The sequence below is a fragment of the Oxyura jamaicensis genome, chromosome 8, assembly GCF_011077185.1.
Source record: "Oxyura jamaicensis isolate SHBP4307 breed ruddy duck chromosome 8, BPBGC_Ojam_1.0, whole genome shotgun sequence".
Lineage (NCBI taxonomy): Eukaryota > Metazoa > Chordata > Aves > Anseriformes > Anatidae > Oxyura > Oxyura jamaicensis.
In genome coordinates, this window is record NC_048900.1 from 25,727,109 (window position 1) to 25,750,524 (window position 23,416).

The 23,416-nt window shown below is 38.1% G+C and overlaps 1 protein-coding gene across 3 annotated transcripts in view; it reads left to right on the forward strand.

Annotated features, from left to right (window-relative positions):
- ZFYVE9 (zinc finger FYVE-type containing 9) overlaps positions 1 to 23,416 on the forward strand; it is a 57,915-nt gene that overhangs the window by 21,084 nt on the left and 13,415 nt on the right. For all 3 annotated transcript variants that reach the window (XM_035332866.1, XM_035332868.1, XM_035332867.1), the window contains 8 exons: positions 2,270 to 2,374; positions 2,999 to 5,076; positions 8,891 to 8,990; positions 11,650 to 11,826; positions 12,165 to 12,334; positions 13,105 to 13,228; positions 15,024 to 15,146; positions 16,323 to 16,478. In XM_035332866.1, the coding sequence (XP_035188757.1) occupies positions 2,305 to 2,374; positions 2,999 to 5,076; positions 8,891 to 8,990; positions 11,650 to 11,826; positions 12,165 to 12,334; positions 13,105 to 13,228; positions 15,024 to 15,146; positions 16,323 to 16,478 (2,998 nt within the window). In that variant the 5' untranslated portion in view covers positions 2,270 to 2,304. The remainder of the gene's footprint in view (positions 1 to 2,269; positions 2,375 to 2,998; positions 5,077 to 8,890; positions 8,991 to 11,649; positions 11,827 to 12,164; positions 12,335 to 13,104; positions 13,229 to 15,023; positions 15,147 to 16,322; positions 16,479 to 23,416) is intronic.

Genomic DNA, 23,416 nt, shown 5'->3' on the forward strand with positions numbered 1-23,416 from the left:
ATTGTATTGCATGAGTTTTTTAAACTAACAACTTAATCCTAGCTGTTGCCCACAATAACACAAAACTGTATTTAGTGTTGTAATTGAAAATCTTGGTTGATATTTCCCTCAAGTCCAGATACTATAAGGATAACATTAAAGTAATCTCTAATTTTAAATTGGAGAGTTCCTCCGACTTGTTTCTTGTGCCGTATCTCTAGTGTAAAGGAGCAGGATTCTGGTTGAGCTGGAGTCTAGCTGTCAGGTCTAACACTGTTTCTTACTGTAAAGTAAGGTTCTCACCCTCTCCTCCTCCATTTCTGTATTTCACAACATTGAAAGCCAGCTCTGAAGAGAATAAGGCTCTTTTGGATGATGTTCAGAGAGCAGATCAAATTGAGGTCTCCTTATGGTATATAGGTTATGGCACACATTTTGCAGTGAAAATGTCTTTGCTGGTAGTGAGTGCTTTCAAGAAATGAATCGTGGTGTCTTGTTGCTGTAAGCTTCCAGTAGCGAGAAGACCATCTTCCTACTGTTAGGACAAAAATGGTATTTATTATGTGGAGGTGTAGAAGGTTACTATAAGACTGAGATTTTTTTCTATTTAATTTCTCACTTTTTAATTTCTCACTAACCTGTGAGTATTATATTTTGATGAGAGTACTTCTGTGCTCTTTGCTATGTTTCTGGTGCCTGCCTATCATGGAAACAAGGATTATTAAGGCAGGCATTTTAAGAGCTAGCATAATTCAAGTAACACCCGTGTACTCCTTTAACAACTTTACAAGTATGAATCTTGAAGCATCTCTGGGAAATGAGGAGTGAAGCAGAGTACTGCAAGCCTAGTAAACATTAAAAAAACAGAAGCACAGAGAGTTTGGGCTACTTGTTCAAAGCCACATGAGCTAATCAGCAGTAGCATGAAACCAAAAGCTGGATCTTCAAATTGTTACTTAGCTGACTTTGTAGTTTTCTGGATGACGTTATTTTCTGACTGATGTTGGAGCAGTTTTGCTCTTACCGTTATGGTGATCCTTATGGTTAGACATTAACCATAGTGCAAGGAGGTTGCACTGGCATCATCATTTGACTTTTAAAATGTCTTAAAGGCTGTTGCTGGCTTTGATGAATTCTGTTTCAATGCTCAGATGGGGGTCAGTGTTTTCCTTGAATATAAGAAGCTGAGGCAATGAGGGCAAATGCATATGGCTGGCTTTGATGTTTTCAGTGCAATATTGGTTAATATTAGCTTTGCTCATTGGTTACTGTAGCAGCGCTTTTGGTAACTACTGACAAAAACTCCTTCTCTTCCCTTCTTACATGTTCATTGTGGTGGAAAGAAAATCTCAGTGGTCTAAATAATACTGAAAATTACATTGATATGTAATTAAAATAAAAGCTTGAGACATGAGAAAAAATACACTTTTCCTATGTAGATTGCATTTTACAGAGCCTAAGCTAACACTGCATAAGAAAGAACTGCATAGCTTTCATTTTTGTTACATTGCCCTAAAGAGAAGTTTCTAAATATGGAATTTCTAAATCACAGAATTCAATTTGATGTGCTACTTGTTTAGAGTGTTCTCCTAAATCTCGGGGAAAAACAACAACAACATCCAACCAACCTTAATCTTGGCCTCTCAAAAAGACCTGTCACTAACTGGAAAATGCACTGAGGGAGGCACAGGGACAGATGTGTGTAGTGTTTTCTAAGTTCTGCAGTGTGGAATACATTCTGCTTTGAACTGACACAGAGTTGCAAGCTCAGTTTGATTATTTTTTATTCATCTAATAAGGATATTTTCTGTTAGTGTTCCAGTAACAGCAATAAGAGCTGTTATAATTTCTGTTCCTCTAACAGCATGGAAGAATGAACCTGCATTACTCAAATGTTGCTGCAGACACCTGATTCACATCAACACATCTACATTGTGTGTGGCAGGATTTTTAAAAACATACTCTTACAAATGTTTGCAAATGCTACAAACTTTAAAAAGAAAAAGACATATGGATTTTGCTTAAATGTTAACATTTTAAAAATACTTTTATAAACTTGGAGATGATATCAAAATCCAAAGCAAGCTTGGGGAGGTTGTTAGTTTGAATTGAGTTTGATTACACAAACATTTTTATTAACTGAAAATACATATATATGCTTTATGAATGTAATATATTTAAAATTTGATTTTACAGGTGATTTCTTTTCCCCTTAAATCAGAGTAATATGTAGTGGAACACTGCTGACTTGAAGTGTAGATATCTGATTGTAATTTGTTATGTTTGGCAGGTTCAGACACGAATCTGGTGGTCTTTCCCTGACAAATGGAGAACTACTTCCAAGCAGAGGCATATAACCTCGATAAGGTTTTAGATGAATTTGAGCAAAACGAAGGTGAGTCCTTGTGAACAAAATCATAGATTCCTGATGTTCTACAGGGAATGGCACTGAAAAGGGAAAGGTCTATGATACAATTTTTTTCTCACTCTTTTCATAAAAAGTCTTCTGTAGAGAAGACTTCTCTTTTTAAAGAAAGGCTTTGTGGAGCTCTCAGTGACCATATTTTTTATGATTAATTTTAAACAAATGAAACAAAACATCTTTATTTTGCAGCTTTTGCAGCTTTGGGAGACTCAAGCAGAGAAAAATTTTATTATGTCATGTAAATCATATAATGAAAGGTATCGTATATGTAGCATTAAAGATTTTGCTTAGTATAATTGCTACTTCTGTGCTGTGAAAGAGGTTGAACATCTAATAGGAATGGGAGCCTCTGTAGGCATTTCTAGCTATCTAAAGTATATTAATTGATAATTTTAAAATTGTGCAAATTGGGTAGCTCTAAAGTTCTTGGGTTCCAGAAACATTATGCGACTAGACTATTAATGGTTGATCAAGGATGTTAGTTTTGCAAAATGTGTTTTATATTTGGGGTATTCTAATGCAACAGAGTTGATAGAACCTGTAGAGTTAATAGGACAGTAAGTCCTCTTATTCATTATGTAAACATTTTTTCAGATGCCGCTGTTTCACCTACACTGTTGGGTGCAAAGTGGAATCAGATTCTAGATCCGCCTTCTCGTCGTCTGTCATATAACCCATCCGTGGCCAATGTGAATGAAGCTACAACTCCTAATCAATGTCAGCAGAGAATAAAGTCTTTCTCCGTGTCTCACTCAGTGACTACACCAACAGGAGGAGCGGATCGCTGTGCTAATGGAAAGGATTTTAGCATAAGCTCGGAGACTCCAGTCATGTGGATTGATGATCAAGGAGCAGCAGATGATCATTTAATTAAAAGAAATAATAATCTGGATGATCAGTGTAACACTGTGGAAACAGGAGAAAAGAAATGTGGAACTATAGCTTGCTTGCCAGAAGAGAAAAATGTGCTAGTGGTGGCAGTCATGCATAACTGTGACAGAAGAACACTACAAAGTGGCGATTTGATGGATTGTAAAAATTACAACAGTCAGTCCCTAATGGATACTATTAGCTTTACACTGGATAATGAAAACCAACAAAGTGATCAGGTTAGTGTTACTGTAAATGGATCCATGGAAAAAGACATAGATACAGAAAAGCAAGTAAATCGGCTGTGTGCTGAAGATGACTCTATAAGTCATTTGATTAATGCTTCGTCTGAAACCCTGACTGTTGCGTGCCCCTCCTCTCGATTAAAGGATGATTTTAATATGAGTAAAGATTCACTGCTATCAGAAGCTACAGCTGCAGGGATTAATGCAGTGACTCTTTTACAGAGACCTGTTGATGGTACTGTTAAAATGCAAGAAAATTGTGTATCAGTTGAAAGTTTTACTAGTAAAGCCATTCCTCAGAGAACGGATCTAGAAGCTAAAAACAATTCTGGTTCAAGTAATGGAAGCTTAGAAGAAGAAACAACCCAACAAATACATTCTAGGCTATCAGGGCTTGTGGAAACTTGTCAACCTAATGTGGCTGGAAGCGGCAACTACAAGGAGCGTGTAGCAGAACATTTTGCCTCTGAGGATGTTGGTGCCATTGAAAACGAAGTCATTGAATGTGATAAAAATCTCAGCACAACTGAATCGCTCAGCATGGCAGAGTGTTGCCCTGAATCTCAGGAGATGACTAATTGGGAACTGACTAGATTGAATGAGATGAATAATAAGCAAACTCTGGGAGAGAATGAAAGACTTTTGCAGACAAAACAGCCTGATGAGGCATGTGGTAATAGTAAAGACAGTGAGGATGGGAAGATGGAGGCAGGCGTAGACTTAAAAGGGACTGGTGTAGATGAGCTTGAAGGGTCCAGTCTCTCTGATACGATGAGTACATCAGCAGCAAGCTCTCTGTCTAATGGTTGTGATTCCTATGGAATACAGAACCCAGTTGTTGCTCATGTTCCAAAGACTTTACCCTCCAAGGAAGACTCGGTCACAGAGGAGAAGGAGATAGAGGAGAGCAAGTCAGAATGTTATGCTAACGTTTATGAACAGAGAGGAAATGAGACCACAGAAGGGAGTGGTCTTATTTTAAACAACACTGGTGACCACGTAAAGAAAAACTATTTACATAACCTCTGTAGTCAGGTGCCATCCATGCAAGGGCAAACTTCACCAAAACCAGTGACTAATCTGCAGTCTATCAGTGTTCCTTTTGGTGGTGCAAGACCCAAACAACCTACAAATCTTAAATTGCAAATTCCAAAGCCATTATCGGACCACTTACAAAATGATCTTGTTCCCCCAAACTGTGGAGGCAATAGTAAAAACAAAAATGTGTTTGGTAAGACGCAATTAGGGGATACATTGACAGCAGATGTGTTTCCTGGTGAAACGTCGTTGAATGCCTCTGTTACTGATACTAATGGGGAACATTTAGAAGAATACGAATCTGGAGTCTCTAGTAGTTCGTGCCTTGCAGTAGTCCCAGATAGTCCAGATAATGATCTCAGAGCTGGGCAGTTTGGAGCTCCAGCCAGAAAGCCTTTTACTACTTTGGGTGAGGTGGCTCCAGTTTGGGTTCCAGATTCTCAAGCACCAAACTGCATGAAATGCGAGGCCAGATTTACATTCACAAAAAGAAGGCATCATTGCAGAGCTTGTGGGAAGGTGAGTTCATAATCTGTGAATAAGCTCAAAGCATACCTTTGTTTATCATGCAGCATAAAATCAAAATAGGACTTTGTAAGCCACTGACTGTAGTTAACTGTGACATCTCTTCCTGAAAAAGCTGTTTAATTTGTGAAGGAAAAAAAGAAATTTCTAAACTTTAATCTATTTAGGATTCTAATACAGAATAACTATTTGATATTCATAGCTGTGAGAATGATTATGCTGTATGAGCAGTGTATTAGTTGATTGCAATCATCAGCATGCATTGGATTAATGTACAACTGCTGTAAAATGACTAAGTGCAGGAAACTAGTTTGCAGAAATTACTGCATCAATAATTCCACTAAAGATACAGAAACATATTGATGGGAATTGGAAGTGTGCTATTGAATTGCTGGCATTCTTGGTGGTTTAGATGGCTGTCCAACCTTGTTTTTTTAAACCCTCTTTACATTCTTTTACTTTATTTTCATGTATTTCTCATGAGAAGATGTGATATGTAATGAACATATCTTTTGATCCTGGGGGGGTGGGGTGAGGAAAGTATAGTAAATTCTCTGTGATCTGTTTTATGGACACATAGTAAGAAATTTTGTAGTTAAGACAACCAAAACATAATTACTATGTTGGTTTGAGTTGTGTAAGAAGTATTTCATCACTGCATTACAGTGACACCTGCACTGGTTCTACATCTTCATGTTTTGTAATTACTTGTTTCTGGGTGAAAGTCAGATGACCGAAGGTTTTTGAATGCAAGCTTTAGCATAACAGATCTAAGCTTTTAAGCTTTATTAGGAAAAAGACAAAATGTAGTAGTGGTGAATGTATATATTTCATTTGGGAATGAAAATTGCATTTAAAAATAGTTGAGTGGCACTTGGGAAGTCTGCCTCTGCTTTTAATTTCAGGATAATAATTGCAAAATTAATGGAAGATATGAACCTCAGGGGAATGATAGGAAGTAATATACTTAAATTTGGAATTAAGAGGCTGAAGAATGTGTGTGAACACATCCATAAATTTTGCCTTATATATTTATGTATTTTCCATTGTCAGATGAAACAATTATCCTTAAAAGAAAAACAGAAAATTTGTATGTTGTCTTTTCACTAACAACTGAAACTGTATTTTCCACTTAAATATTAAAAAAATCACCTAAACTCTTAACAACTAATGCTTTGACACCCCAATCAACCTGAAAACCCTAGTAACATAAAAATGTACGACACTACGACACTACTGTGTTGTTTCTTTTTGTAGCATGAGATACTGAGAAAATGACTTGGTGATTGTTAATAACAAGACTAAGTTGTCAGTTTTAGTGGATTACGTCCTTCCTCTGCATCTCTGCCTTACTTGGCACTGGCGAGGCTGCACCTGGCATACTGTTTGCAGTTCTGGGCGCCCAGTACAAGATAGACATGGACATCCTGGCAGGAGTCTCGTGTAGGGCCACCAAGATGGTGAAGGGCCTGGAGCACCTCTCCTGAGAGCAGAGACTCAGAGAGCTGGGACTGTTCAGCCTGAAGAAGAGAAGGCTCAGGGGGGTCTTAGCAATGTCTGTGAGTGCCTGAAGGAGGGGTGCAACAAGATGGAGCAGGGCTCTTCTCAGTAGTGCCCAGTGCCAGCACAAGGGGCAGTGGGCACAAACTGGAATCCAAGAGGTTCTGTCTGACCATCAGGCAGCTCTTCTGTGCTCTGCAGGTGATGGACCTCTGGCACAAGCTGCCCAAAGAACTCATGGAGTCTCCTTGGAGATCTTCCTCCTTGGAGATCTTCCAAAAACTGCGGGGATGTGGGCCTGGGCCCCCTGTGGGTGGACCAGAGGGACCCAGAGGTTCCTTCCAACCTCAACCATTCTGTGATTACTGATGGCAGAAAGCTGGTGCAGCCTAGGAGAGCAGGGTGTTGATTTTCTGTCATTGTGACTCTTTCAATATTTAGGTCTTGGGGATTGTTGCACTCGGGAGCTTTGCTGAATGCACAATATATTGTTTGATAAAACGTCCTAGATTAGCTATTAATTGGTGTAGTCAGTCATTTATTATTAAGACATTGATTTTTCCATGTTCAATACTGAACTTTCAACTGGAAGTTTCTTACACAGAACTGAAATGGAAAAAAATGCCTCTAAGCTATGCTGTGATATTACTGTTAATATTGCCTAGAAATCTTGTAAACTGGGTTAAGGTGTAAATGCAGAAATCAGATTTTTGAAGTACTTTTTTTTTTTTTAATTAATGTATGTGGAAGGCTTGCTTTTTTGGCATAAAATGTTAGTATATGCACACTTCTGTTTCTGAAATGTTTACATTGACATAATTAGGAAATACTAAAATTAAGTAAAATGAGATAAGGTGAGCTCTTTATACACATTTGATTTCCAGCTTTGACAGGGCAAGTTGGAGCGTATTTTATATGTGTTTATTTTAAACATTTGCCATTTAAAGTCAGTGAAGTTGCCTGGAAGGTGCTCATAATTTGGTGTGATCTTTAACTTGATTAAAATTTAGTTAGGTTTATATGTATTTTTATATGAGAATCTTCTGTAGTTTGTTATCTGTATTACAGAAGCACTGCTGCCGAAGTGATGATGGAATAATTAAGGAAGCATTCCAAACTGTAATAACGCATAGTTAACTATATATATAAAATCCAACTAAATGTAAAATCTGAAAGTCTGTCTTGGTATCTGGACTCATTCGTTGTGTAGCTCTTGCTGTTTCTAGATTTCCCAAATGTGATATTATCATTCTGCATGAAATGAGTATTCATCAATATCTTCACGTTACCTGACTAACAACCCTGAGAAAATCTTGTTGTTGGTTTGTTTTGAAAAAAAAAATATTTAAAACAACAACAGAAAATCATTAAGACACCCTGCATTATCTGTTCTATGTGATTTTTGAGATTGCAAGTGCTTTTGTAGGAACATATTTGTATTCAAGCATCTGTTTTGGCACACAAGCTGTGCTTATGTTCTATGATTTTGCTTGTTTGGATGAAGCCTCAACACTGTTTCCTGCCCACTTAGAGGCAGCTCAGGTGAGAAGCGCTAGTAATGCAACTGCACCTCTGCACCTAGTTGTCCCTCCAGGATTTTGAACTAGGTCCCCCTTTAGCAGCCAGTGTGCATAAAATGCAGTTTCTGATTTCTCTCAAGTGTTGTGATGCTTTAGTTTTTGTAATCAAGGAAATATGAGGATTTTTTTTTTAATAAATGAAACAAAATTTCCAGCAGTACCGATGCCATTCTTGTCTTGTTTTATTGAACACTAAAGCATTTTGATTTATCAATGCTCGCTTGACTGAGGAATATATGTAAAGAGATAAAATAACCAGAGTTGCTAATATAGATGAATTGCCCTGCTGCAAATAAAAATGATTTATTTGAATTCATCTGTGCCACAGTAATCTATTATGTAGAGAAAACTTGTGTATTTAAACATACTTGATTCCAGAAAGTATTGCTCTTAGACTGGAATTAATTTCCAAATTGTTAGTTATGTGAGGGATTGTAATGTGGTAGGACTTCATTAACCCATTGTCATCTATGTCAAACATATTTTAAAAAATACCACATTAGAGTACCAAGACAACATGCATTATGTGGTGCATATACTACTACTTCAGAATTAGTAGGAAGGGAGCCTTAGGTAGATATTAGGCCTGGAGGCTTTAATGGGAAAATACTGATAATTTGTCTCCTTATTTTGCATGTCTAGAGTTTTATAGATGATCATTTATCTGAATTCATTAGGTCATTGTGTATTTTTGAACGATGCTTAACTTTTCTCCCCTTTGGTTTCAGGTTTTTTGTGCAGCATGCTGTAGCCTGAAGTGCAAGTTGCTTTACATGGATCGAAAAGAAGCTAGAGTGTGTGTAATCTGCCATTCAGTACTAATGAATGGTAAGTAGAAAGAGAATCTGAAATGCAGAGCTTCACTGGCTTTCTGTTGGGTTGCAGTGATGATTTTAATTTTTAATCACAATATTTTACTTGTTATGGGTAAGTATACTAAAACAGCCCTTGAGAGATAGCTTGGAATCCCTGTTGAGAGTGTTGTCCTCAACTAAATATTATTAACAAAAGGCAAAAACTGGTAAGATTGACATGAGTTTGGAAACTTTTGATAGTGAATGTTATACCAGGTTTCCAGAAACTGTGATTTGGGGTATTTTTATTAATTCAGGAGCCTACTCTCTGTCTTTGATATCTAAGTTAAGACTCTTGTATGGGATTAAGTCTTGTTAAGACTCTTGTATGGGGTATTGAAGAGATGAGAACTGCAGTTGTCCCTCTTCTAGATTATGCACAGTAGAGAAATTGGGAAAGTACTACTTATCCACAATTCATAGAATCACAGAATATCCTGAATTGGAAGGGACCCACAAGGATCAAGGAGTCCAAATACTGGCTTTACACAGGACCACTCCAAAACCAAACCATCTGTTGAGAGCATTGTCCAAACAGTTCTCCCCTCAGTCTGCTCTGCTCTGGGTTGAACAAACCAATGGACCTCAGCTGCTCCTTATACATCTTCCCCTCCAGACCCTTTAACATCTTTGTAGCCCTCCTTTGGGCACTCTCTAATAGTTTTATGTCCTTCTTATGTAGTGGCATCCAACACAGTACTTGAGGTGAGGCTGCATTAATTTAATTCAACAGGAGTTTTTTTTTGTTGTTTGTTTTGTTTTGTTTTGTTTTGTTGTTTTTTCTTTTTCAAACAGATTAAAGATTAACCAGTCTCTGTGTAGTGGTACTTTTAACTAGTAATAATTCTTCACTGTAGGCCAACTACGTAAGGTGGCAGGCAATTGTAGGTTGTAATATCTAGAAATTAAGAGCAAGTCCCAACAATGGCAGTGTTGAAAGGGTGCTAAAATACTACATTTTTGAATTGGAGAAAATAGCATATTTCAAGGTGTACAAGAACAAGGAAGTACACACCTGGCAAAAGACCACTGGCTCCTCTTGGTGATGACTAGGATTTGTTTTCAGCTGGGGGAAGGGAAGAATCTGAAAATATTTCAGTTGAAACCAGAAGTGTTCTTGTAAAAAGGCATAATAAAATTGATCATGTTATAATGATTTCCTTTTAAAAGCCTTTCTGTCCTTTTGCCAAGATGGATACATATTAATGGTAGCAAAGAGTGACACCACTGCTTGGTTTATTGTAGGGAGAGTGCTGTCTGCATACTGAGGTGTACTTGCCTCTGGGCTACCTCTGTTTCTATCCCTGCTGCAGTGCTTTGTGGTTACTGGTTATGTACCCTGCAGCCTGATTGTTTCTGTCTGATCTCTCCAGATTCTTGCAGTTTCTTTGTCATACAGATATGTATATATTTTTCACTCAGTCCAGCAGGCTAAGCATCTTTGCATGGGTTGGGAGTTGGGGTGGGAATAGCACTTTAAAAGTTGTTATTTCTTTTGGTTGCTCAGTACCCACTTTGTATTTTAGTGGGATGTTGAGGAAGGGTTGTGTGTTGTCTGACACTTTTCCATGGACAGGCTACGTATTTAAGAAGCTTCTAGTGCCACTCTTGCTGTATTTTAAATTGGTAGATATGCTGTGTTGGCACTTTGCTTGATCAAGAAAAGGCTTTAAAAATGTTCTTTTACCCTGCTATCAATTTTCTAATAATGGGATCCTAGAGATGTAACTTTTTTTCTGCATATTTAACGCTTCCTTTTGGGGGGGGATTTATGCTCTAAATGAATACAGAATTGTTGTTAAAAATACTTCAGTATAATTAATCTTTCTTCTCAAATGTCTATACGTTTTCCATCGATAGGTATTTCACTCTATTGATTTTGCATATTGATGGAAAGAAGCAGGAAGTTTTATGTTCTGTTGTGTTGCATAGCTACAAGCCTTCCTTACAGATGAAAAAGGAGTAGTAATGTGCAGTCTGTTTCACTAGTTCCAGGAGAGGTTTCCCTGTGATGGATGTTGTTGACAGAGGAATTTTGTGTGTTCTAGTTTGAGCAACGGAATTAAGACTCAAGTCATTCCTTCAGAATTAATAGGATAAGCTTTCATTTTTTATATATAGTTAGGAATATAAGTTGTTGATCTGTAGTGATCTGCCTTGGATATAAAGAAATGCAAGGTGCTTTTTCTTATATACAAAAGATAAGTCTATTCAAGTGTCCTGAATGTTATAAAATATTTGTAGAAGGAATGCCCGTCTGTCCATTGTCCATCTATAAAGTATGATGGAATACAATGTGATAAAGATATGTCTGAGTTGATTTCTAAAGAAAATCAGTGATGAAGAGGAAGCAAAGTGAGGCACAAGGAACTAAGCCATTCAGGTCAAGTGTACTGTTACCATTTTCAGAAAATATTTGTGTATAAACTGATAATTTCATTGCATAGACTTAGTGCTCTTTCTCTTCCTGCTATGTGTTTTGTTGTTTAATTATCTCTCAGCTTTTAAATTAAGAGAGGTGGTCTTTGAAAGGTGTTAGAATTTAGAGCTGCTGTAGCTGAGAACTTAATGTGGTGTTTTGGACTCTTAGGTACTTTTGTCTGTTCATGTTTCTTGTTCTTTGTTTGCTTTAGCTCAAGCCTGGGAGAACATGATGAGTGCCTCAAGCCAGAGTCCTAACCCTAACAATCCCGCTGAATACTGTTCTACTATCCCTCCTTTGCAGCAGGCTCAGGCCTCAGGTGCCCTGAGCTCTCCGCCTCCCACCGTCATGGTACCTGTGGGAGTTTTAAAGCATCCTGGAGCAGAAGGTAAGAGTACTTCATTTTTTTTTTCCTTTCAATTTAGCTGTAGTAAGAAGTTGGTAAGAATATCTGCACTTCATCCATTCCAAATACTCTAACTAATGCCAGTTGTGACATTCCTGCCCTCAGCAGAGACATCAGGATTTTAAGGACAGGTAAGCCATTCTCAGCAGAGGAGAGCTTGGTTTATGCATGTTGCTGCCACAGGCAATGCACTAGGTGATGTCCTAAGTCCCTTCCAGTCCACATTTCATTATTTTTAATTTACAGTTTTTCAATTCCGTGTTCAAATTTTCCAGACAATGTTGCTGTGAGATGTTAAATACTATTTTTTTTCTCTCTAGTGGCTCAGCCTAGAGAACAAAGGCGTGTTTGGTTTGCTGATGGGATATTACCCAATGGAGAGGTTGCTGATGCAGCAAAATTGACAGTAGCTGGGACAACTTCTACAGGAACTTTAGCAGTATCACATGATCCAACAAAGCCCGTGTCCAACAACACTTTATCAGCAGAAGTAAGGAGACATTATGCTATTCACTGCTCAAAATACCATGCCTGTTTTGGTAATTAATATTATATTAGCTTCTGTGATTTCAGGAGGACTGATGTGGGAAATCTGTTGAGGCTTGTCTTAGTGTGTTGTACAGCAAGCGTCCTCACCTGTTTTGACATTTGCATAGTGCTGAAACAGCCAAATAATTTTGGACTGAAATGAACTATTATGAGACAGAATGCTAAGCAATGTTTGAAGTCTGGGTGCTAGGTGGATTCCAAGTTTTTGGCTGTACAGCCTTGTGTATAAAGCACATTTATGTAACTCAGTTTTTTAAAAAAGCAGAGTCATGGTCAGTAGGGAGTTTCAAACAGAAGATTGTCATAGCATGAAACAGAAAAATGCTTTGCCTGAGATTTCTGATAAAATGATTTATGCACGAAAACACAGGTACGATCTAACGGAACGAAGTACATCATACCCTGTGTGAGTGGTAGTGAGGCGTCACAAAGTTAAGATGTACATTTACATTCAGTAAGGAAAAGAGAATGCGTGGTGCTAAAGAAAGGACATACAGTCTCTGTCTAAGCAGGCATTTTGGTAATAGTTTGCACACAGGAGTCATCATCATTATCATCTATTTTTAAAGTGCCAGATTACTTGATGCTTCTGGTTCTCTGGCAGACACAGAAGTCCTTCACCTACATCTAGTAATCTAGTCAGCCAGCTCTTAAATGTTTATCATTATTGCATTTGTAATGTTGTCTTTTGTTATTGTTTACTTCTTGTAGACTGATAATGCTTCTGTATTCTCGGGAAGTATAACTCAGGTTGGCAGTCCTGTCGGCAGTGCAATGAATCTAATTCCTGAAGATGGTCTTCCTCCAATTCTCATCTCCACTGGAGTAAAAGGAGGTAAGGGAGATAAGTCGATAGCTAGCTTTTATGCTAACCAGTTGCAATTAACCCAATAGTTACTACATTTATTTTAAAAATAAGACAATGGCAATATGCTGAATATTTGAAAAAATTCACAGCAAGTACTTGTGGCTAAATGTCATGACACTCATTTGCACTCCTGATCCTTATTAGCAACGAGGAAGAATCTCATGTTGCAATGAAATTAGTGTAAGAAGTAAAACACAAAGCAAAAGGAGAATTTACTTCAGTCCAGAAATATGGGCTAATTTCTCCACTGATCGGACTGTGGGGAATGTTTCATACAGAGATACATTTTAATTAGCCTTCTGAATATTCATGCTTCCCTTCTCTGAAATTCTCTTAGAATATCTGTTCTGTCTGAGGCATCCCAGAGCATTGAATGCAACAGCACTATCGCACATTTTGGTCTGCAGTGAAGCTTGTAGTAATTGTGATATACCCTTCCACAGCATCCAAGTGGTGGAGGATTCCAAAAAAGAAAAACTAATTTTCAGAAGGTTAAAAAAAGTATATATTTGTTCATCAGGCAATTGCTCTCCACAGTCTAATTTGTGGTGTTCTTTAATATGTTCCTGGGGTTAATTTATTTTTTCATCATATATATATATACATACATACATACATATATATATATACACACACACATATTCCTTTTAAATATTTTGCTGGTACAGTGCATTTCTAATGTTAAGCCGGAAGTAACCTTTTACTGTAGGATACTGCCAAAACCAAAATGCAAGCAGCATTTCATTTCAAAACAAATCTGTTCCATCCTGTGTTAGCTGTTCATGTGGGTGCCTGATTATTCATTCTCCTCCACAAAAAGGAGGAGTGAAACTACACTATACTTTTCAGCTTTTATATAGGTAGCCTCATGTAAATCATGTTTTGTATGCTAAGTTGATTTTGTTTCATATGCTGTCACATACTGGATTTTTTTGATTTTTTCTATGATTCTATTCTTTGCAGTGTTTTATTTCCAATATTCTAATTCTATTTTAAAACATTCCAAAATCATTTTTTTAACATTAGAAAGCAAAATTACCTTTCTCTCTAGATAATTCTAACTAGAAAGGTAATAGAATTTTATCAAAACCTGTTTTTATCTGTGTAACTGTTTTTTGTTAAATCTTAAATGCAGAGTAGATTATAATCACATGGATGAATGACAAATTTTAATTTAGTAGTCTTATGGATCTAATCATAGCGGGGAACTACAGACATCTTCAAATGTTCGTGCTGGAATCCATTTTACACCACATTTAGACCTTCTATGATCTGTGAAAAACACTTTTATATGGAGTTTATCGCCCCTTTGTTATCTTCCCATTAGCTAATGCACTGAAAATGTTAAGTTCTGTGACATTGGGGTAGCCCATATGTTGTGTTTGTAGTACAGGACTGGTGGTCCTGTGCTTTACTGTGATATAAATAGCAATTGCCAACTTCTTTGTCATTTGGGATTTCAGTTGACACCATGACACATTTCTCAATTTGATTTCCATTTTCTCCTCCAGTTGATACTAAAAAAAAATCTGATTTATAAAACAAGCTGTACTTTTCTAAAGGATGTACAGGTGTTATGCATATAAATGCTATTGAAGTTTGGAAATACCAGCTAAGGAAGCAATCAAATCAGCAATACTTAAAGGTTTTTTTTTTAATGTCAGAAGGAAAAAGCATCAGTATCTGGATTAACTGATTATAATATGGAGTACTGTATAACTAAGTTGAGGACTTTACTATGTGTTTACTTGTTCTTTCATAGACTATGCAGTAGAAGAGAGGCCTTCCCAGATCTCTGTCATGCAGCAACTGGAGGATGGTGGCCCTGACCCTCTTGTATTTGTTTTAAATGCTAATTTGCTGTCTATGGTAAAAATCGTAAATTGTAAGTTGGTTTTATTTATTTATTTTTATTTTTTTAATTAAATAAGCCTTGGAATATGAGGGGAAATTTTGTATATATTATTACTAGGAAAAGCAGCATTTTTATTTGGTAATGTAGTCTAAGAAAGTGAGCATGGACTGAAAACTTTGTACTTAGCCATATTAAGTTAAATTATATTTTTATTTCCAGTGCTTTGACATTGATACAGATAATTTTGTTTAGAAAATATAAACTAGACTGATAGAGCCACCAATCAGTTTTGGAGACAGGTATCTCCTGTCCAACTTGGTAGGGCAGAATATGACATCACTCGGTCTTCCTTTGGTTGCTTAATTCATTTCCCTGTCATCCCATCCTGGGAAAAGAATATAGGATCCCATAGTAACGTGCAGGTTCTGTGCTACTGGACATCTCTTGTATCCCTTTCTGTACTGTGCAGGCGCAGGTGTGTGTGTTCATGCACTGAAAGAGGGAGGAACAATGAGGAATTTTGATGGCTTCTTTTGTTAGTACCTCAGCTGATCTCTGCTGCATTAAAAAAAAAGGCAGTTTTGTAGAAAAAATGATTTGGTTCTGTGAAAAATTCATACAATAAACTAAGATGTTGTTTATAAACATTTCAGTATCTAGTTAAATAGCAGTACATATACATGTATATATTTAGATGAAAGACTTCATTCTAATAGCACAGTATCCTCAACGAATGAATTTTGAAGCCTAGAGCATGTGTCCTCATTAACATCCATGTGAAGAAGAACACAGTGATTGGGTGATCCACCTCATGAGAAAGAGATGTCACTGTCTCAAGCTTGCTTAGCTGTCAGGGTCATGATATGCACAGCCAACAGCCTGGCCTTTTCTCAGGTTCCTTCATTCCCATTTAAATCCTGCCCTTTAATTTGGATACAGAAACTGTTAAAAATCTGCTCTGTGGAGCTAATCCCAAAATCTGACTGGGAGCTATAATGTTCTGGCTGTTCCCTAGCCACAAACTGGGAACTGTTGAGCTGCTTTTGGCTTGGTTGTGCTTGCTTGCCAGATTTAGAGCCTAATGTGTCAGATATCAGAACCAAATATGCTGTAAAGCTGATTATTGAACTGTCTTTCTGTAGTGAAATTTAAGCATATTTTGTGAAATTCTGATTTGTTGTTCTGATACAATTTTCCTTTCTGCAGATGTGAACAGGAAGTGCTGGTGTTTCACTACAAAAGGAATGCACGCGGTGGGGCAGTCAGAGATAGTCATTCTCTTGCAGTGTTTGCCTGATGAGAAATGTTTGCCCAAGGATATCTTTAACCATTTTGTGCAACTTTATCGGGATGCCTTAGCAGGTAGGAAAGCTATCTATTAAAAGTGATTTCAAAAGGAAGACTCTCCTTGTGACAATTTTGTGTTCAGCAGCCTTTGATTATTGTCTGCCCTGGCATTTCTGCCAGATCTTTGCCTAAGAAATTGAATAGAGATAACACATACCTTAACATATTTCTCTACTTTGTTTAGCAGTAAGCATAGTAGGATACTTAGAAGAGCTCCTGGAACCAGTAATTGCATTGCTTCTAATAAATCTTCTTAAGATAGCTAAGTCTGGGTAGCTTTTTTCAAAGATAAGAAAGAATATTTTGAGCATCACTGTGGATAGAATGTTAAATGCCTCCAAACCAAGTAGCTTAGAAGTTTGATTCCTATAGTGTGTGTTTATTGCCACGTTATGGAGATACTATTTATACTGTAAAGTAGTACAGATTTTTATGTGTGTGTGTGTGCCTGGAATGAATTGTAAGGCATTGAAGAAATTATCCCTGAATTTTGAATTTTAGTATCTGAATCACAAGATTGTATTATGTAACCTTTTGCACATTTTGTATTTGAGTAGTAAATAGGCTTCCACTTTTAACTATTGTTAGACTTTAGAGTTCAAAAACTATTGCAAGTTAAGAAAAAACTCGAGCATTTGGTTCCACTGATTAGAAAATAAAACTAGTTTCCCAGAAGTTAAATTGCAATGAGTTAGGGTTGTATACTGAAAATAACATTTTAAAGGGTTCCGCATGTCACTTGAAATGCCTTTGCAGTGACTGAATCCAATTCTTAACAAATAATGAAAAAGATCTTTGTCTCCTAAAATATCTTGATAAAACAAAGGTCATCTTGTCCAGAGAGGTTGCCAGGTTCAGAATGTACTATTATCACATGTCATAATGGATTTCAAATACATGGAAAACAAATAACCTTCCAAATCTCACTTCATTTACAATGCTTTATTTTCTAATTATGGTATTACTCAGGGGGAGATAGATACAAGATGTTCTGTTTGTGTGTGTGCATATATATTTTTATATATGCAAACACATGTACACAGATAGAAATGCAGCTAGGTGTGTATATTGCAATGCTGTTCTGTATAATTACAGAAATACATAATTTATAACTTCTACATCATGTATTTGGAATTGTTTTTTTTAGTGCTCTCATGATAGTATTTTGATATCTTACAATTGCAGTTATGCAAAGAGCTGCTTGCTATTGTACAATTTTTAATCAGAAGCCAAACTTCACTGCTTAAGAATTACACACTGTAATGTTGTTCTGATAGCGTTTGCTCTGTTTTGTGTTTCAGACATGCAGTAGAAATAGATACTGTATAGCAACTCAAGGTGTGCGTAATACCAAACAGCACTGAAACTTTCATAGATCAATGCACGTCAATAAATTCCAGCAGCATTTTGTAATGCACACTCAATATGCATCCTCCTTTCCTCCTTTTTTTTCCCCCAAGTCATGTGTGTTTGAGAGGGAGAAGTATATATTAATGTATTTGCAGCTCTGACCATTTTCAGTGTGTTATTCAGTCAGAGGGACAGGATATGGTGCTGTAGGGTTTCAGTTTGGTGGTTGTAATCCTGTGGAAGCTGTTAGCAGTTTGGGTGCTGTTACAGAGGCATCCATGCTTCCAGCTTTGTTCATTTCAGAGGTATTGCACCTCTCCTAGAGTTTAGATGTTAGTTTAGAGGTTAGACATTTTATTTTACCACGAGGACACTGAAAAAAATTCTGACATTTCTGATGTTTATGTCCTATAGTAGATGTTTATTTAAAAATCGTCATAAAATAAAAAGACCTATAGTGTCTTTTTATCAGAACGGAAACAAGACTTGCATACAGTGATATTGATTCTGTTTTGGAAAAGGTTTGGTTTTGCTGCTGCTTTTGTTTAGAACCAAAATATATCATGTTCCCTCCCCTTGTTTATTTAAGTAGTCCATCTCCTTTTTTTCATGAGTCACACTTATTTACTAGCTTTTCCTGCTCAATTTTGAATTCTGCATTCAAACCTAGAAGCACAAACTTGTGTGTACTCATGCCTCTCCCCAGATACTGGCAGCGTGCAGGTAGCAGAAGCAGAGCCCAGGCCTCCAAGCTGCCAGCAGGAACGTTTGGTCTGGATGCTTTAGTTTTGCAGTTTGCCCTTCAGCTTCGCCTCCAGTTTCAGTGTGGATAAGATGTCAGTCAGGTGCAAAACCACTCTGAATCTTCATTAGTTGTCTTCTTAGAGGAAGTAGTCAAACTTAAGCTGTAATCTAGTGTTAAGACTTCCTAATTGTAAAACAACTGAGAGATTTTGAAGGAAAAATGGCATTTTTCACTATAGATTGTATGTATGTGAGGTATACTAAATTGTAAAGTTGTTAATTAAGGCAAGTATTAACTGCTGTTGTTTCTCTTGTTCTGTTTTTCCTTTGGCACTTCCATCATTGAGCTCCCTGCTGTGTTGCCTTTCTTGTTTCAAAATTGAAAGCTAATGATTTCTGTTGTAGTTGTAGTAGTTGTACTGTTGTGGTAGTAATCCCATGATTATCCTTGTCTGTTGGCTATAAGCCTGGCAGGAGGTCTAGTGAATGGAAAAATGAGAACTTCTGTCCCTGTGAATGGGTACTTTGAAGCAGTTGGATGTGTTAATACAGAGCTGCCAGATACGCTTTAGTACATCAACACTGGTGGAATACAATAAATGCTACTGTTACTTTTGTAGGGAAAGCACAAGTATGGCAGCAGCTTGAAATGGCTTTGTGATCCCCATGGTTCTGGGGGTGTTCTACCCCAATCACAGCTTTGGGTATGCCTTACCCAGCCTGGTTTTATGTAAGCTGGTAGCTAAAACAGGTGAGAGCTATGGAGAAGTCCACATAGATACTCTGAACAGAGAACAGGTTAACTGAGTGAATAACACACCCCTGCAAGTGTGATATGGAAAGATGGATACAAAATCAAAAATATAAGGGGAGAGAGTTGATTGTTTGGAATACTGCCACAGTCTAGTCTGAGGAAGTTTTGGATGCTGCTCACAGTGGTAGTAAGTGAAGCATTATGTTGTTGCTAATATGAGTAAGGCAAATCCTAATTAGTTGCTGATGTGTTTCAGTACAAAGATGCTGAGTATGATCAGAAGTTTGAATGTTGAGTTTCTTTTTTTTTTTTTTTTTTTTTTTCTGAATAATGGCATCTGCTACAGATGTGTTGTGTGATTGTTACATCCACAGCTGTGTCTCCTCTGTGTCTCTTTGTGGACATTTGTGTGGTAGGGACTGGATTTATGCTGCTTTTCCTTTTCCATTTGCTCTTGAAGAAAATCCATCTGGCAAGATTGATCCCAGGTGATTGATCCTTGCATTTCCTGCTGCAGGTCTAGGATGTCTGAACTTTCAGGATGTTGGCATGGTGTTTGGTACTTGGCAGGTCTTGGTTGTTACTGGTGACAGTGGAATGAGGCCAAACAACATATATATGCTTTCCCTGAGACTGGATGCTAGTACCAGCTTTTTGACCTGGGATTAACCAAATGGCATGGAGCATATATCAGGAATTTAACTTCATTTGTTTTTGGTAAAAGCACCCAAATGGCTTCATCACGTACTGAAGGCAGTAAACAAACACAGGAGTATTTTTTTTCTTCACCTTTCCTGGTATAAACTATTTTATTTAAGCCCAAAAAGGATTGGCAAACTGATAAGCAAATTGCATTGTTAATCAGAGGAAGACGCCTAAGTGAAGAATTCAAAACACACTATGGATCATTACTGAAGGTAGTCACATCAGTGGATACAAGCACGTTTGTTTTTTTAAAGGACTTTGTAGAAGTGCTTAAGATTTAAGGCCAAGGGTAACCTAGTATAACTGAGAAAGAGAATAAATACTGACCTCCTGCAGAGTTGCTTTAGCTGCATTATACACGCTTATGGCACTTCCTAAGTAATATGAATTGTCTGATGTCAGGGGCTGGAACTTATAATAAGGAAAGGCACCCTTCTGTTCCCTCTGAGTTGCTTTAGAAAGGAAGTTGTGATATTTTGTAAATGAAATTACATGTTTTTGAGAATGATAGCTTTTTTCTGATGGTTCTTCTGACAGCTACACTTTCTCTACAGGCTTCTGAAATACAGTTCTGCGCTTCCAATGCCTAACGGTGCAGTGGGCTGGGTTTGACCTTGTCAAGTTGCCAATAGCTGCCCTTTATTTAAGGTAGCATGACAGGTTTAAGTACTTCGTATCCACATAAATAAAAAGTGAATGGGAATTTACTGACAAATACGAGTATTTAATAACTTATCAGTGGGACCTTGACTTAGAAGCACCTTCAAAGACGTGACAGGAAAGACTGTCAAACCCTGGACAGGTCAGAAATATTCTGTGGGAGAAGCCCAGCTTTTTGACTTGCGTTTGCTGGTTGAAAAGGGTACTAGAGAGGTGCTTGGGAGAACACTCCCTTGATTGTTCCCATGCTCTCTGCAAAGCAGGCTGTTGCATGGTCTTATAATGACTTGCAGCACAACTGCATCGTCCCCATTGTTGGCCCTTTTAATAGTGGTAACGTATCAGAGCTTGTACTGTGAGCTGCTTGTGCCTGTAGGAATACCTTGTACTGCTGTGGCTTGTGGGGGCAAGGTGCTGGACAGCTCGTTGTAGGTTCCACTCTGAGGGGATTTTTCATATTTCTTTTAGCTGACAAGCTTCTCGTTAAGGCAGCCCAAGTGTGTGAGTCTTGAAGTTCCATCTCCTGAAACGGAAAAAATAAGTAGTCGTCCCCTTCTGCTGCAGCGCTTGGCATCAGTCACAAGTGGAAATGTCTGCTTGCTTTGTCATCCCAGTGGGCAGCACCTCGCCTCACACAAGTGGACGGGGATCTACAGCTTCCCTCTGACTGGCCTCTTTCACACAGAAAATAGTTCAGAAAAGGGTCCAGCATTAAATTCAGTTAGCATTTCATGCACTTCATACATTATGATCATGTCGTTGGAACCAAGAACCTCACCAACTAATTTTACTATCGGGCCTGTAGCTTCTGTTTGGCTAAGAACAGATGGGAAGGGAAAAAAGGAAATATAAATGAAGAGGAGATTATTGAGGGTAGGCGGGAACTGCTAAAGCAAATAAGTGGAGTTGAGATAGAAAGGTGCCAGCAGCTATTTTAGATCAGAGAAAACCTTTTTCATGAACACGGGCATTGGGTTGCACTCACTAGCATTAGCAGTGTATTCACCGAGCAGGCTGTAGTGTCACAGCACAGGCCGACAGAAATCTGTCTGCAGCAGTGCTTTTCCGCAGCTGACAACATGTGATGCAGCTCTGTTAGTCACGTTAATCCCTTGGGTTAATGAATGGCTATTTTACACCAGGTATGCTCAGCTGAGCATCACAGAAGTTGTAACCACCATAAGAGTTCTGGAACCTGGTCCAGGTTGATGGTGTCAGCTCTGGCTTGTGTGTATCTGTAAAATTAAAAAGCCAACTTCTCAGAACAGCAGTAAGCTATGAGTGAGCCCGAGCCTGCCATGGGGTGCCTGCACAGCTGAAGCCTGTTGCCCTTTACCAGAGAACTGAAGAGCTTTGTTTGTGTAGCACCTTGTGGGCACAACAACAACAACAAAGACAAATCCAGCAAGGTGCCCAGGAATAGCTGTACTTCTCTCATGCCAGGGCTGGCTTTGGGAGTGTTGCTGTGACTTGGGACTTTCACAGGGCATTCATGTAAGGGACGGTCTTGAAAGGACTCATTGGTTATTTTTTCCTTTGTGGACCGAAACCACACCTACTGTATTTATTTTACTGCATTTGTAAATGCCTTTATATGATTTTAGGCTGTTTTGCAGTATAAAAATTGAGAAGGCTTTACTTAATGATCACTTTTGTATTACTGAGGATGTCATAGTTGCATTTCTGTGACATGTTTTTACTCAAGACCTAGTGTTTGTGTGTCAGTTTGTCTCAGCATGTCAGTGTCTAAGAGGTAGAAAGACTCCAGTTGCTGTGTCTAGTTGATGTGCATGTTGAAGAAGGGGAACAGCATTGCTTCCTTCTCTGCCTTCCTTTCCTTTGTATCTTCTGAGTTCAGATACACATGCCCCATTGATGATGGTTTTCCCCCCATGAGATGGTGGGGAAAAAGGGTAGACACTGCTACTTAGCAGCCCCTCTGTCTGCAGGCTGTTCTGCTCATTATTTGCACACTGTCGTTGTCATTTGATAAAAGGAATTACACTGTGGTTCTTTGCTCTGATGTTAAATGCTGCACTGGCTGCTATAATAATCTAATCAACTTTCAGATTCATTCAGCCGTTCCAGCATAAACATTTTTGGAAATTAACAGCATCAAAGAATAAGAATTAGAGTAAAAATTAGTGGTGTTTCTCCCCTGTGTCTGTCTTGGTTGCATTTTACATGAAGTATACTAATTAAGCAAATACTCTTTTGTGTAGTTCTTAGAATGACCTAGATCTTTAATATGACTGAGCAGGCACCCCAGTGGTTTGCCTAAATGAGAGGACAACCAGTGGGCATTAATCATTTGACCAGGTGCACACCTCCTTTAATCACAGCTGGGTCTGAAAGTTTGGTTCAGTCATCAGCAGCTTCTGCAGTGGAAATCTCTTGAGTGCCTGGGAGGTGCTGAACACAGGCTTCCAGTGAGCTTCTGTAGTGCCAGGGGGAGGCTGCAGGCAGCAGCACTGGCCTGAGCTTCCTCTTCCCTGGCCATCCCTGGGATACATCATCCCCTCCATTTCACCTCCTTGACTATTTGAAACACGCTCAAGACATGTTTCCCTCCCTGCCCATTCCCCATGTTCCACCCATTATTTTTTAACTGAAATTAATTCACTGAATCATTTTTACCAGCCATGAAGTTGTTGTCAAATCATGGCAACCTCGCTTCTCAGTCTGCTTTACCCCCTGAACTACGTATTGGTTACAAAATAAATTGTATGCTCCATTCCGA